This window comes from Garra rufa, chromosome 23 (assembly GCF_049309525.1).
Source record: "Garra rufa chromosome 23, GarRuf1.0, whole genome shotgun sequence".
Lineage (NCBI taxonomy): Eukaryota > Metazoa > Chordata > Actinopteri > Cypriniformes > Cyprinidae > Garra > Garra rufa.
Window position 1 is genome coordinate 37,959,775 of NC_133383.1, and position 16,435 is coordinate 37,976,209.

Consider the following 16,435-nt stretch of genomic DNA (forward strand, 5'->3'; position numbering starts at 1 on the left):
ACAGTATGAAATTCTGCTGTGTGTCCAGGACCATGACGATCCAGCCATTGATGTGTGTAAAAAGCTGCTGGGCAAATATCCCAATGTTGACGCCAGGTTATTTATAGGTAAGCATCTGATTATAATCTGTCTCTTTGCATGTGAAATGAAGCCAACAACAGAGCAAACTCAGGCCGTGTTGTGCTGAGGCGCATCTCTCGTCCCTCATGGATTCGGTCGGCTGTGACAGTTTTGTTTAGTCGTGTGCAGGGAAATAAAGGAGTCCCTTAAGAGGAACGTGGCGACCCGCTTGTGCGCCGCAACTCAGCTGTGTATATGCAAATGTAGCTCTTGGAGTGGATATTGATTCTTGCTCATTAGGAACAGCTGGTGACTGGAGCGGGTGTCTCGCTGGGGTCCTGTTATCCACCCCGCTGCTTTTAGCCAGTCTTTTACGGCACAAACAGTCAGGGGAGACGGGCTGTCCTGGAGATGTCATCCGCTGCTGCGTATCAAGCTGAAGCCGTGTTAGAAAACATATAATGTCTGCGAGGTTGTGTTGCTTTAAACATCTCCGAGTCGTTTGCTCCACCGGCCAATCAGGCGTTGGGAAATGTGCTTTGTGAAATGCATTAGTGCTCTCAGAGGCCCTGACGCTATATGATCTTTAGGCCTTCAGGCCACAAATAAACATCTTCATGTGACCGTCTTCAGATTTACATCCGTACAGGGGATTTAAAGAGGATCTGCTTTATTGATTGATGCTAGAACTAATAGAATTTATGTGATTGCTTGATCAATCTATATGACAAATCAATGCATTTTAATTTTAACTTAAATTATTTAATCAAATATACTGCATTAATCTAATATATATATATATATTCTTGCATTTTTATTCTATTAATAATAGTAATAATAATAAATAATCATTACAAATTGTTGTTGTTGTTATTATCTTTAAATATGACGTGCATTTTAATTTTAAGTCAAATTATTTAATCAAATATATTGCAATTATCTAATATATAATCTTGCATTTTTGTTTTATTAATAATAAGTCAAATTAAGTCAATCTTATTTAATCAAATATTCCGCAATCTAATATATAATCTTGCATTTTTTTATTTTATTATTAATAATATTAATAATGATAATAATTAAAAATGATTATTATATTTAAATATGACTTTAAATATAACTTAAAATTAAAATGCACATTGATGTCATATTTAAGTCAAATTATTAAATCAAACTTATTTAATCAAATATGCTCCATCAGTCTAATATTTAATCTTGCTTTTTTATTCATTTATTTATTATTGTTAATAATAATAATTACAAATTCTTATCTTTTAAATATGACATTAATGTGCATTTTAATTTCAAGTCAAATTACTGAATCAAATATACTGCATTAATCTAATATATAATATTGCATTTTGTATTATTATTATTAATAATAATAATAGAAATAATAATTAAATATATATTATTATCTTTAAATGTGACATTAATGTGCATTTTAATTAAGTCAAATTATTGAATCAAGTATATTGCATTAATCTAATATATAATCTTGCATTTTTTAATTATTAATAACAATAATAATAAAAAATATTATTATTACATTTAAATATGACACATCAATGTGCATTTTAATTTTAAGTAAAATTATTTAAGTCAAATTATTAAATCAAACTTATTTAATCAAATATTCTGCATCAGTCTAATATAATCTCGCATTTTTATTTTTTTATTATTTGTTAATAATAATAAAAATATTATTATCTTTAAATATGACATCAATGTGCATTTTAATTTTAAGTTAAATTACTGAATCAAATATACGGCATTAATCTAATATATAATATTGGATTTTGTGCTATTATTATTATTATTATTATTATTATTATTATTATTAAATTCATATGATCTTTAAATATGACATCGATGTGCATATTAAGTCAAATTATTGAATCAAATATTTTGCATTACTGTAATGTATAATCTTTATATCATTAATCTAATATATAATCTTGCATTTTCATTTTATTAATAAGAATAATTAAAAAAAATTATTATTATTATCATTATTATCTTTAAAATGACTTCTATCAATGTGCATTTTAATTATTATTATTATTATTATTATTATTATTTTTTTTTTTTTTTTTTTTTTTGTTATTATAATCATCTATACATATGACACCTCAATGTGCATTTGAATTTCAAGTAAAATTATTTAATAAAATATGCTGCATTAATCTAATATATAATCCTGCATTTAATTATTATAATTATAACTATATTTTAATTAATTTATTATTATAATAATTAAAAAATATATATTATTATTGTCATCTTTAAATATGACTTCTGTCATTGTGAATTTTAATTTCCAGTCATAGCATTTCATCTTTGGCTAATACACTTTCATGATGTTATTTTGTTAGCTAAAACCATTAAAGTAGTTTTTGTTTATTTAAATATAGAGAAATATTAGACTAAAAGTGAAAATTGGAAATTTTGCTTTGGCAATTAACGGAAAAACAGTTGAAGTACTAAAGCTAAATTAAAAATAAATTAAGGCTAAATTAAAATATTAAAAACAAAAACTAATAAAACCGGTAAAATCACATAATAAAATAAAAAAATTAAACCGAAAATATAAAATCTATTCCATAATATTAATACAGATTATAATAATATATCATTAATTAATAATTAAAATAGCACTGATATGGGTTATGATCTCTAGATGGGAACACAGATATGGATTAAGTGCAAAAGAAATAATCATGCTTTTATTACTTTTATGCAATATTCATGTGGACTAGGCATCAGTCAGTGTACACATTCCCTGTTATAACAAAATTAAGATAAATATTTTAATATTTCAGATGTTTTCTAACATACTATTATTCATGTCATTCCACTCTAAACCATCTATAATTAAGTCCAAATTTTATGATGCTATGATACAATCATTTACAGCCCAATTGGAAATTATTAATGACGTTTTTCTCTCTTTATCTTGTTCTAGGGGGGAAAAAAGTGGGCATCAATCCAAAAATAAATAACCTGATGCCAGCTTATGAAGGAGCAAGGTACGAACTCGTCTGGATCTGTGACAGTGGCATTCGAGGTAAGCTTGCCTACATTATCATCTAAAATCGACTGCTTTAGTGTAAATTAATAAAGGTGCCATAGAATGCATTGATACAATATTTTAAATCGTTCTCTGATATCTACATAGAAGTTATATGGCATAGGAACGGGCAAAAATCCTCCAGAAACGGTTTTACGAGTCCATTTAGAACCCTAGGATTTGTCCCTCGAATTAAATGGTCTGTTATTACCTTATTTGGAAGGTTCATGAATAATAATGAGGAGCTCTGCTCTGATTGGCTGTTTCACAGAGTGGCTCATTTGTGTAGCTCGCACATGGAGGAAAATATATATTTAATCTCATAGTCCGAGTCGCTGTTAATATGCGGTTTATTGACACTGCCGTTTTGAATGCACAATCATTTTACTTTCACTTTTGAGATTTGCAATTGCACATGCTCTGTGTAACTTTATACTACAGCGGCAGTACTTACCACATATTTTACAAGTTTAGATGCGTGTTAGTGATGCTCAGAATCTGTAAATCATTCGCCATTGTCCGCGCAGTTATGCGGTAAGTGAAATCTTATGGACTGCAATGCAATGCTTTAGTGTCTCGCCTTATTTTATTAGATCGCCTTATTTGTTTTCCTTGCCTTTCTGAGTACAAACACCAACCCATCCCTGCACTTAACATCTCCTGCACAACCTGGAACATAACATTTATTCCCATGATCTGCCATTTTCGCTATTGTCCTCGCTTTGTTTTGTTTTGTTTTTCACATTAGCCTAGCTGCAGAACTTCTCATGATTGGGCGATGCAAATGTTGGGGGCGTAACTATTATTGATCGCGACTCTTACGTAATATTCGCTGTTATGTTAGGATTAGCCTATTTTTCAGTGGTCTTTTGCAAACACCAGATTTATACAAGGAAGAAACGATGGCATTTGAGACTCCCGGTATGTCATGTCCATGTACACAACTGTTATTATTCAACTATGCCAAAGTAAATACAGTTTTCCATTCTATGGCACCTTTAAGAATCCAGTTCTTGTAAATGAGCAGGACATGCTTTCATAAGATTTGACCTTTGAACAACTCAGTGCTCATCATGCTTTAATATTCAACAGTGAAGCCAGACACTCTCACTGATATGGCTAATCAGATGACGGAGAAGGTGGGACTGGTTCACGGCCTTCCTTACGTGGCAGACAGACAAGGATTTGCCGCCACATTGGAGCAGGTTAGCAGCCTTCACTATTGACCTTCTGAATGATTCGTCAGAACACTGAAGACATTTGTCAACTAGATTAGGCTCTGGAAAGCTTTGGTTTTATTATATGCTTGTGAACATGTCATTGCAAATTGTGCTATTAAACTGATATGTTGTGGCTCTGTTGCTAGACTCCCAACTTGAAATGGGACACCATATGGTGGAGTTCCTCTGAACTTTAAAGCTCGTTTGGCAAATCAGTGCAATATTAAAATGCATTAACTGCTGGCGATATTGGTTTATTCATGACTTTTTTCAAGCTCCAAGTGAAATCCAATCACTAATCGTCTCTCAGTCAAATAGATGTTACACTGTTGTGGTAGATGAGCCATTAAATAAATTAAATAGATGTTACAAAACAGACCTACAAGTCAATATATTAGCTTGTTAAACTGACAGCTCTGCGAATAAATAATTGGCAGGAGTGTTTACTTTACGCACGTAATGCGGTTGTTAATGTGTCCAATCTTTCGAGATTAATTATGTAAGCTGTAAACACTGTCCCGTGTCAAACCCTGCAGGTTTATTTTGGAACGTCGCATCCTCGCTCCTACATCTCGGCCAACGTAACAGGAATCAAGTGCGTCACGGGGATGTCGTGTCTCATGAGGAAGGACATCCTGGACCAGGCCGGCGGGCTGATTGCGTTTGCTCAGTACATCGCTGAAGATTACTTCATGGCCAAGGCCATCGCAGACAGGTTTGCCAGACTGATTAAATATCTGTTCTGTGTTAATGGCTTTGGATATCACAGTCCATTTCATTTTCTTTAAAGGAGAAGTTCACTTTCAGAACAAAAATGTACAGATAATTTAGTCACCCCCTTGTCATTCAAGATGTTCATGTCTTTCGTTCTTCAGTCACATATAGGAAAATAGTTTTTTGAAGCAAACATTTCAGGATTTCCCTTCATATAGTGGACTTCAATGGTGCCCCCAAGTTTGAACTTATAAAATGCAGTTTAAATGCAGCTTCAAAGGGCTCTAAATGATCCCAGCCGAGGAAGAAGGGTCTTATCTAGTAATGCGGTCTGTTATATTTGCGTGTACTCTGTGTATTCTGGTTCAAGACAGTTAGGGTATGTCAAAAAACTACCGTCTTATTTTCTCCTCCAACTTCAAAATCATCCTACATCGCTGCAGAAGTGTTTGCAAAGTGAACGTGCAAAGAGGGTCAAACGTCCTTTACAAAAAAGGTAAAACAGCAATGTAGGACGATTTTGAAGTTGGAGGAGAGGTTGGGAATTTTTCGACATACCCTAAACTGTCATGTACCGGATTACACAGATTTCACAGAGAGCTAGACAAGATGAGAGTTTAAGGTTAAAAAGTCTTTAACTTGTACATTTTTTTTTTTTTTTTTTTTAGAAAATGACTGATCGTTTTGCTAAATAAGACCCTTATTTTTCGGCTGGGATCGTTTAGAGCTCTTTGAAGCTGCATTTAAACTGCATTTTGGAAGTTCAAACACCATTGAAGTCCACTATATTGAGAACATTCCTGTAATTTTTTTCCTCAAAAAACATAATTTCTTATCGACCGAAGAAAGAAAGACATGAACATCTCGGATGACAAGGGAGTGAGTAAATTATTTGTATCTACTTGAACTTCTCCTTTAAAGGAATAAATAAACTAGAATTCTGTTATTCACTCATTTTCATGTCGTTCCAAAACTCTGGTTTTATTTCTCCTGTGAAACACAAAAGGAGATGTTTAGCTGAATGTTCATTCTGCTCTTTTCCATACAATGAAAGTGAAGGGTATTAAGACTTTTATGGCTTAATATAACATAAAATATCTCTTACTGAAATATGTAGTGGAAAACCCTAGGGCTGCCCCCTAATAGTCGACTAACCGACCAAAATTGTATTAGTCGCAGAAAAAAAAATTCCACTGGAAGTGGCGAAGTCACGCAGTCCATGATGGACAGATCATTAACGGCTGGACTATGTGGTAATATAGTACATCGGGCAGGACATCCAAACTCATCGACATCAAATATGGCTTTCATCTGACCTAGACCATCTTAACCTAGAAAAATGTGCGGAGTGTGGAAGCTGAAGAGTAGCACGCTCACTACATGACAGGCGGAGGCACGAGTTCGGTCATTTGCTCTTAAAATACTGTAATTTTTGGTCATACAGATAAGAGTAATACATCGTTTGAATCTGTAAAGACTCTACGTTTGTTTGTGTGCACTCACAATAACAACGAAACGTTGCGCTTTTGTAAAATAATGAAAGCAAACAGAATGCACTTTCTTCCATCTCAGTCTCTGTGAATTTGAGCACGAAACTTTTGAAACTGTACTTGCCTTACAGACATGAAAAATATATCTATAGCGAGTGAAATGTCTGCTTTAAATGAACCAATTCAAATAGAAATCAAATATTCTCAGTTAATTTAATCCGTATAAAAACATGCATACAGGCTTCATCTCTTCATACGTCATCTCTTAAACCGAAAACAAAGAAAACTGAGATGCAGTCTTCTTGCTGTTTTTCCCTGACATATTCATAATTATTATATCTGCCAGCGTGCTGTGGCAAGCTTTTTTTTAAGAGCAATTAAGGGGTCATTATTATGATTTATATGGTTTATTAATAAACATGTGACGAATAGACGACTAATGCTTAAATGAATGACTACTAGTCGACCAGAAAAATCTTAAGTCCAGGGCAGCCCTAGAAAACCCTTGAAAGATTTACGTTTTTGAAAAAAGATCCACATTGTTTTATACATATTTTGGATTATGGGGATGCCCCAAACCAAATACTAATATGATCAATGAAATTCAAATGTCGTACCATTTAGCGTTTCTTGTCTCTGCCGTTTGTAAGCTCTTTCAGTAGCTGTGGTCTATTAAAAGCCTCAAAGGCATTAGGGCTAAAGCGGAGAGAACAAAGACGCGGGTCTTTAGGAAGTTTTATTTGTCCACAGGCATCTTCCCATTTATTTTCTCCTCTTCTTATTGCTAGGAAAGCAGTGAAGACTTTCATCGCTCATCTTGTTGCCCTTCGACTGAAAATTAACTAAAAGCCGCACAATGTGGCATTGTATAAAGTATTGTATTTTCCGAGTTGCTGCGGTAAAAATAGCAACAGATAGGGCCAGTAGCTCACATTATGCAACCATTTGATGCCATAGTATGTATAAAACGATGTGGATTTTTTAAATAATGTGAATATTTCATGGGTTTTCCACTACATATTTCAGTAAGAGCCATACTTAGGTTCCCTTTAATGAACAACTGTTTCAGGTTTGATCTTTTCCTTATTTCCTTATTCGATGTCATACAATAGCTTTTAGTATATAAAGCGTTCATTTTTATGCAGAAATTGAATTTAATGTCTATTTAGAGCCTGACAGTCTGGCTTCCTTATGTTTTTATTGTGTGGAAAGGATCATCTCAAGGTCATATGGGTGTGGAGCAACATGAGAGTGAATAAATCATGACCGAATCAACCAAATATTTCTTTAATGTTTGTTTAGAATCTTATCTCTCAGCCTCGGCTGAAACGTCCTGTATTTGCCGGTTCAATGATGTGGTGTTTCTCTTGCAGAGGATGGAAATTTTCCATGGCAACCCAGGTAGCCATGCAGAATTCTGGCTCGTACTCCATTGCACAATTCCAGTCTCGCATGATCAGGTACGGTAGTTGTTCAATCAGCTTTTTATGTTCGGTAGTGAAACCAATCTGTTTTCCTGATGGGGCCACCTCCGGCGCAGTGATGAGACTGGGTTGTTTTTGTTGCTGTTCTCAATTTTCTGATAGTGATAAGATGGATTCCTATGGAAGCCTGCTTTCGCCACTGAATAAAAAAATAAAAAAGGTAATTGCGACTTTTTATCTCGCAATTCTGACTTTGTCTCAGAATTATGATACAAACTTCCAATTCTGACTTTTTTTTTTCTCAGAATTGTGAGAAATAAAGTCACAATTCTGAGAAATAAAGTCACAGTTTTCAGAAATAAAGTCAGAATTGCGAGATTTAAACTTGCAATTCTGACTTTTTTTTCTCGCAATTGCGAGTTTGTATCTCACAATTCTGACTTTTCTCAGAAATAAAGGTGCAATTTTGAGAAAAGTCAGAATTGCAAGATATAAACCTGCAATTCTAACTTTTTTTGCAATTGCGAGTTTGTATTTTGCAATACTGACTTTTTTTTCAGAATTCTGAGGAATGAAGTCTCAATTCTAAGAAATAAAGTCGCAATTCTGAGAAAAGTTAGAATTATGAGAGACAATTCTGAAGGTCTTTGCACACAGAGTCTGAAAATTTTAATTTTTTGCATTTTCACATCTGTAGCTAGCATCTTGATAGGAAAGGATGACAAATCCAAAATTATCTTGATTTTTTTTCTCAGAATTGTGAGAAATAGTTGCAATTCTAGGAAAAAAGAGATAAACATGCAATTCTGACTTTGTTCTTGCAATTGTGAGTTTTTATCTCATAATTCTCATAATTGTGAGTTTACATCTCATTTACATCTCGACTTTTTTTACCAGAATTGTGAGATATAAACTTGCAATTCTGACTTTGATCAGAATTGTGTGATATAAACTCAGAGTTGCTGTAAATAAAGTCAGAAATGCAAGTTAAAAAATGTGCAATTTTGACTTTTTGTTTTCAGAATTGCGACTTTCTGAGAAAATGAAGTCTTGAAATTCTGACTTTTTTCACAGAATTGTGAGAAATTGTCGCAATTCTGAGAAATAGTCAAGTTTGTATCTTGCAATTCTGACTTTTTCTCGCAATTGCAGGTTTACATTTCGAAATTCTGACTTTTTTCACAGAATTGTGAGAAATTGTCGCAATTCTGAGAAATAAAGTCGAGTTTGTGTTTCGCAGTTCTGACTTTTTCTCGCAATTGCGAGTTTGTTTCTAGAGATTTGCATGTTTATATAATGCAATTCTGAGAAAAAAGTCAATTGTGAGTTTCTCAGAATTGTGAGATTAAAAAAGAGAAAGTCAGATTTGCAAGTTTGTGCTTTTTTTATCTCACAATTCTGAGAAAAAAGTCGATTGTGAGTTTCTCAGAATTGTGAGATTAAAAAAGAGAAAGTCAGAATTGCAAAATAAAAAGTCACAATTACCTTTATTTTTTATTCTGTAGCGGAAATAGGCTTCTGTAGATTTAATTGCATCATATTCTGTTGCATATCTTAAATAGACTTTGTTCTGTATGATATACATGATCTGCTTAGCAGAATAAGCTATGGTATCATTTCTCTTTTTGTGGTGAAAAAAACAGCTAAGTATCTCTTAAACATCTTAAACTGTTATCTGTTCTGAATAGATGGGCCAAACTGAGAATCAACATGCTGCCAGCAACCATCATCGAGCCCATCTCAGAGTGCTTTGTGGCCAGTCTAATCATCGGCTGGGCCGCCCACCACGTGTTCCGCTGGGACATCATGGTGTTTTTCCTCTGCCATTGCTTGGCCTGGTTCATTTCGGATTACATCCAGCTGAGAGGAGTACAGGTATGACACAAAAAGCACATTTGCATTTTAGCTCTGGCTCCGCTCAGATACAAATCCAATCAATTCGCAATGGATCAAATCAAGCCAAGCCCAATTGTTTCTCGGTTTGAGTCCAATCCCAAATGTCGCATTTCTAAAGAAACATTGGTTATAATAGAGGAAAAATTTGTCAGTCCTTGTTGTAATTCTCATCTTCCTACTTTTCCTCAAAGGGCGGCCCTCCATCCTTCTCCAAGCTGGACTACGCAGTGGCCTGGTTCATCAGGGAGTCCATGACGATTCAGATTTTCTTGTCCGCTCTTTGGGACCCCACCATCAGCTGGAGGGCGGGACGCTACCGGTTGCGTTGCGGAGGTACAGCAGAGGAAATCTTGGATGTTTAAAAAAAAAAAAATGGCACCGTGTGCCTCGGACTATGCACTGGTGTGAACATGGACACAGAACTGCGAAGACGTGGGCGCAGATGGACAAACGAACTGCAACTTTTGTTTAGTTTTGCGTTTTATTCCAACTCCTGATAGTTTTTAACCTGTGACTTTAGCGTATAGATTATTTATGTCCTCGGTGCTTTTTGTTTTGTTTGTTTTCCTGGTCTCTCGATAATCGAGACCTCGTTCTAGATGAGCCAAAAGTTATGAAGGGGCGAAGAACTTTGCGAGAAGGCTACGCTTCGGCATCATTAACGCTGATTAAAAATCTAAATTTAACCTGTTTTTTATTTCTAGAAGTTCTCGCAACATGTTTAGTGGTGGTTTGACAACTGCGTTTCGTGACATATCCATTTTATAATGAGTTTGGAAGAACGGTACAGTTTTTAACGATGGGAGTTGGACGGAAATGACTGAAGCCTTTTGAAAATGCCACTAGCGCATGAATGGATCACTTGCTTATCACAGTGTTGCTCTCAACATACAGCACTCTTGCCATATTTTATACATTTTTGGACTTTTGAATGCTCAAAAACGGATCCACTCAGGTCCATTTTATGTTTACTGGACAGAGCAATATCTAATGTAGAGGTTATTCACATAGGGAATCCTAATGACTCTTTGCATCCTCCCTGCAGTATTTGAGCAGATTTAATCACATATCTTATCAAATGTAGTGCCATTTGAAGAGCAAGCGGTTTTATCATTATATTTTTGCCATCGTAAACGGCTTTTCTTCAAGGGACATATCTTCCCGTGCTTTGTTTTCTGCAGTAGCAGCTCTTGTACCAGGATGAGGCTTTGCTAAAACACATTTCCAGCCCTGCTGCTGTTTTTGTTTTGAGAAGCTGTCAGTATTTTCCTGATGTTTGACTGGATATCAATGCGTTATTGTCCAAACATTTCATCCGATGCCATTTCAGTTGCCCATTAAACCAAATTCTGTTGACGCAAAGCGTTTGAGTTAAAGTTACTCAGTTTTTATGAGTGCATGCTAAATTATTTTAAAACATCTGCATTTATTCTAATACATTTCAAAATTTTGGCTCTATTCATTCTCCAACAACGTATATACACTCTTACAGTCAAACAGTGTTCACGAAACCATTGACATTCTTCTCCATCTTCCCTTTTTCTTCACGGTTGATTCTTGAGGAACTGCTTGTTTCTGTTTCAAACTGCCAGCACTTTGTTGTTTAACCGCTCTTTCTGCATTTTCCTCATTTCTTGACTCTCGCTGCGTTGATAAATCATGGCGCTGATTGTGAAGAACCCATGCCAGCATTGGCAGTATTGCTTCATCTGAACTGCTCAACCCGTAATATGTGATTCACAAATTCATATTCATATCCATCAGCTGCCATTGAGGAAGTACTAAACACTGTTTTCACCTGTGTTTTTGTTCTGGTGTTGGTTTATTATTTCTAATCTGATTTTGTTCTTCTGAGCACTTTGGGCTGACTATTGGATATAAGTTTGTGTTTTGTGCATGAGGCCACAAAATGAACGCCATTTGTTTGTTAAATGGCAGTTGAAGTATTAACAGTTGGGGATCTATTGATTAGCAATAATCGTATATATTATAATTATTATTATTAGTTTTGCTGTATTCAGGCTGTGAAACGAAAGCAAGCTTTCAAACCTATTTCTTTGTCCAGTTATAATAAACATTTCAGATTTTGTTGAGCGTTACACATTGATCATACCTCAGTGGGCCTCATTCATAAAACAAATACACAAAACAACAAGGAAACATTCTTAAGTAAACTATATGGAATTAATTTGTGAAACCATTATAGTTAATTTAATTCTAGTAAATTGGAATTGGTTTTACTAATTATTCTACTGAAGGTAATTGAAAAATGTTTTGAATTATTCAGTTCGTTCGTGTTAGTTTACGCAACAAGGTTTTGCACTACCAGTCAAACGTATTTGACTTTAGTTTTTTTAAAAGATTACTTTTCTGCTCATCAAGCCTGCATTTATTTGATCTAAAGTCCAGCAAAAACAGTACAATTCTGAAATATATGTACTATTTTAAATAACCGTTTTCTATTTGAATAAATTTTAAAATGTAATTTATTCCTGTGATTTCAAAGCTGAATTTTTAGCATCATTACTCCAGTCTTCAGTGTCACATGATCCTTCAGAAATCTTTCTAATATTCTGATTTGTAGCTAAAAAAAAAAACATCTATTATTTGAAGGTTATGTTGAAAACCTAAAAAACAGCAAAATAAGCAAAAAAAAATTAATACTGACTCTAAGCTTTTGAATTAATGTGTATAATGTTACAAATCTTTTTATTTCATATAAATGCTGATCTTTGGATCTTTAAAAATGTACTCAACTGTTTAAAATATTGATAATAATAAATGTTTCTTGAACAGCAAAGCATATTAGAATGATTTCTGAAGGATCATGTGACACTCAAGACTGGAGTATTGATGCTTAAAATTGAGGTTTGATCACAGGAATAAATTACATTTTAAAATATATTCAAATAGAAAGCAGTTTTTTAAATGGTAAAAACATTTAAAAATTTTACAGTTTTGCTCTACTTTGGATCAAATAAATGCAGGCTACTTTAAAAAGCATTAAAATCTCAGTTCAAAAACTTTTGACTGGTAGTGTACATTGAAGAAAAAAACTAAATATTCAATTGAAGGTAACAATTTAAGATAAGAAAGTTTTATGAATTATTCAGTTAGGTGTGCAAGTTTTCAAAAATTATTCCAATAATTTTTTCATAAATTGCATTGAAATCTTGCATAATATAGTTGCATTAGATTGAATAATTAGTAAAACCATTCTTGCATAAATGCTTGCAGCATTGAAATTATAGAAAAAGTTATTAGGCTTCCTAAGAATGTTTTTATGAACTTCATCTGCTTTTAAACAAGGCCCGATGTGTTGTAGTTCTGCACCATTGGTAAAACTGAATGTACCTTTGCATGAACATGTGACTAACGTCAACTTGAAACGAGTCGAAACTTTAACATTTAATTTAGGGAAGGGGAAAGCTGACTTTTTCTGCTACTGTTCTTCAAGTTCCTCTCTCTGACTTTCAACCGTATCTGCTTATATGTTATATGTGTGAAATATTGTGTCAAAAGAAACTTCACCTCATTTACGAAAAGTCTACAATGCACTGTATATTCCCGTTTAGACTTTTCCCCTCTTCGTGTGGCTGAGAGAATGCTGCTGAGTGCGTGTTTGCAGAAATATTGCCTTTTTTGATAAGCCAATTCTGAAAAGGATTGTACTGTCGTCACGTTCTGTGGGGAACTGGACTTTTTTTTTTCTATTAGTGTACAGTTGTTTGTTTTGTGAAAAACTGGTGACCTATATGGTGCCATGTGGATGTGAGAAACTGTTGAGAAATTCAGTCTGCATCAACCACATTGGAACGCATTTACAGGATCTGAAACGTATTGTAGTGAGCTGCCTAGACGGTCTCGAAATGTCTCGAGACGAAGCCAGTTTGAGTTTTAAGTGTCATATCCTGTGCATTTAACATTTCACTCATTTAAACGAAATTTCTTAACTCTACACCATTGGCGATTGAGAGAAACTGCTTTGTGTTTACCACGGTCATCAGAGTAGGAAAAAAGTCTAGTTGTGATCCACCGCTTTTATTTTACTTGCTTTTACTTTTTTTTTTTTTTTTAGTACATGTACAGTCTATTTATGAAGTTTGGTTGAAATCCATTACGTACACTGCTTCCTAAGCCTTAATTTATCATCGAGTTGTACATTTTTGTTATTTCCTATCCGCATTTTGTTCGGTTTTTTCCCGCAGTGTGAAGGTATGGCTGGACAGACTTCTGTTTTTCAACTTTTGTGTTATTTTTTTGTAGATGTTGTGTACTGTACTCTTGATGCTGAATCCGTAATCCACAGCTGGAAACTGTGTCATTACAGATAAATTAAAGCTTTATCAAGCAATATAAGAAGTGCGTGTTTTCTCCGATGGAATCTGTTGCGTGTGATGATCATCATTAAGAGTGGTTTTAGTAGTTTGTGGTTTTGCTGCATTAGCAAGACAATGGTTTCTTTCAAAGCGATGGAAGTCAGTTCCCTGCTCCTCTTTTCGGACTTCCTGTGTGTTTGAGTTTCTGTGCCACCATTCATGCACCACATCACATGTCTGAAACTGTAAAATGCAAAGTCATCCACAGGATCTAGGCAAGGCTTTGTGACTTGGTATATCATTTGAAGTTAAAAGAAAACATGATTTATGGAAACTGATGAACTATAGGAACTTGCTAAACTCACTGACCTTACAAATTAGGCATTTTATGTCTTAAACTTCGCTGCATTGTTGCCTGAGCTGGGTAGATTACTTTTAGATTGCAAATCGTAGCCCATTACAGATTACACGATGAAATCTAGTTAGTAGGGCTGAAAAATAAAAGTTTATGTTAACATACTAAATGTGTGTTTACTGTGTATATTTATTATGTATATATAAATACACACACAAACATGTATATTAAAGAAAACTGAAAATTAAAATTAAATTAAAATAAATAAAATATTTATAATTCTATATATAATCTAAATTAAATACAAATATAACTATCCACACATATTAGTATATTTTAAAGGCTATACATGTATGTGTGTGTATTTAAATATACATAATAAATATACACAGTAAACACACATTTAGTATGTTAACAAACTTTTATTTTGGATGCGATTAATCGCGATTAATCGTGTCCCAGCCCTACTAGTTAGTATTGTTATCTATATATATCTCAACATCATTAAATGAATTAAACATTACATTAAACCAGGGTTTCTCAAACTAGGCTTCAAAGTTGAGGTCAAAAGTTTACACCCTCCTTTCAGAATTTGCAAAATGTTAATTATTTTAACAAAATAAGAGGGATCATACTTATTTAGTACTGACCTGAGTAAGATATTTCCCATAAAATATGTTTACATTCAGTCCACAAGATAAAAATAATAGTTTAATTTATAAAATGACATTTCCTTGATTCTTAATACTGTGTTGTTACTTGATTGATCCACAGCTGTGTTTTTTGTTTAGTGATCCTTTGTTTATGAGTCCCTCATTTGTCCTGAACAGTTAAACTGCTTGCTGTTCTTCTGAAAAATCATTTAGGTCTCACAAATGCTTTGGTTTTTCAGCATTTGTATGTATTTGAACCCTTTCCAACAATGACTGTATGATTTTGAGATCCATCTTTTCACACTGAGGACAACTGAGGGACTCATATGCAACTATTACAGAAGGTTCAAACACTCACTGATGCTTCAGAAGGAAACGCTATGCCTTTAGAGCCAGGGGTGAAAACTTTTGAACAGAATGGAGATGTGTGCATTTTTCTTATTTTGCCTAAATATATTTTTTTGATTTGGTACTGCCCTTCAGAAGCAACGGAAGATACTTGCATGTTTCCCAGAAAACAAAATAAGTCAAATTTACCCTGATCTTCAAATTCCAAAAAATTTCACCCCCGGCTCTTAATGCCTTCTGTTTCTTTCTGGAGCATCAGTGAGTGTTTGGACGTTCTGTAATAGCTGCATATGAGTTCCTCAGTGTGAAAAGATGGATCTCAAAATCACACAGTCATTGTTGAAAAGGGTTCAAATACACAAAAATGCTGAAAAACCAAAGAATTTGTGGGACCCAGGGGCGGACTGGGACAAAATTTCAGGCCGGGAAATCTCACATTTATCCAGGCCATCCCACACACCCACACCAAATTTTGAAACCACGGAAAACTAATTTTTTTTTTAATATGGCGATCATGATCACATAATATGTAATCTCTCTGTCTCTCATGTGTTTACTTTTTTTTTTTTTTTTTTTTTACAAATTTTCTTACCTGTCCATACCTGTCACTTTTTTTCATCAACCTTGTTACAAAACAACCACCTCATTTTAATTTGTATAAATTTTAATAAGTTTTCACATAGAATAGGTCTACATTTATTTTTGAAAAACTTAAGTACTACATTAGGACCATGTGTTATTGTTTTAGCTTGCCTTAATGTCAAAGTTAGTACAATAATAGGTACATCTTGAATATATTGAATATGTTTTTGCATTAACATAAGTCATGTTTTACCCAAAGAAAATTAACCATGGTATTATTGGGCCTATGGTAAACGCAGTAACC

General features: G+C 33.9%; 1 protein-coding gene across 1 annotated transcript in view; it reads left to right on the forward strand.

Moving 5' to 3' along the window:
• Nucleotides 1-14,236, forward strand: part of ugcg (UDP-glucose ceramide glucosyltransferase) — a 45,635-nt gene extending 31,399 nt beyond the window's left edge. Inside the window, exons 3-9 of the mRNA XM_073829392.1 lie at nucleotides 5-107; nucleotides 3,026-3,127; nucleotides 4,223-4,335; nucleotides 4,887-5,065; nucleotides 7,928-8,014; nucleotides 9,667-9,853; nucleotides 10,066-14,236. Coding sequence (XP_073685493.1) covers nucleotides 5-107; nucleotides 3,026-3,127; nucleotides 4,223-4,335; nucleotides 4,887-5,065; nucleotides 7,928-8,014; nucleotides 9,667-9,853; nucleotides 10,066-10,236 — 942 coding nt within the window. The 3' untranslated portion in view covers nucleotides 10,237-14,236. The remainder of the gene's footprint in view (nucleotides 1-4; nucleotides 108-3,025; nucleotides 3,128-4,222; nucleotides 4,336-4,886; nucleotides 5,066-7,927; nucleotides 8,015-9,666; nucleotides 9,854-10,065) is intronic.
• The last annotated feature ends 2,199 nt before the right edge of the window (nucleotides 14,237-16,435 follow it).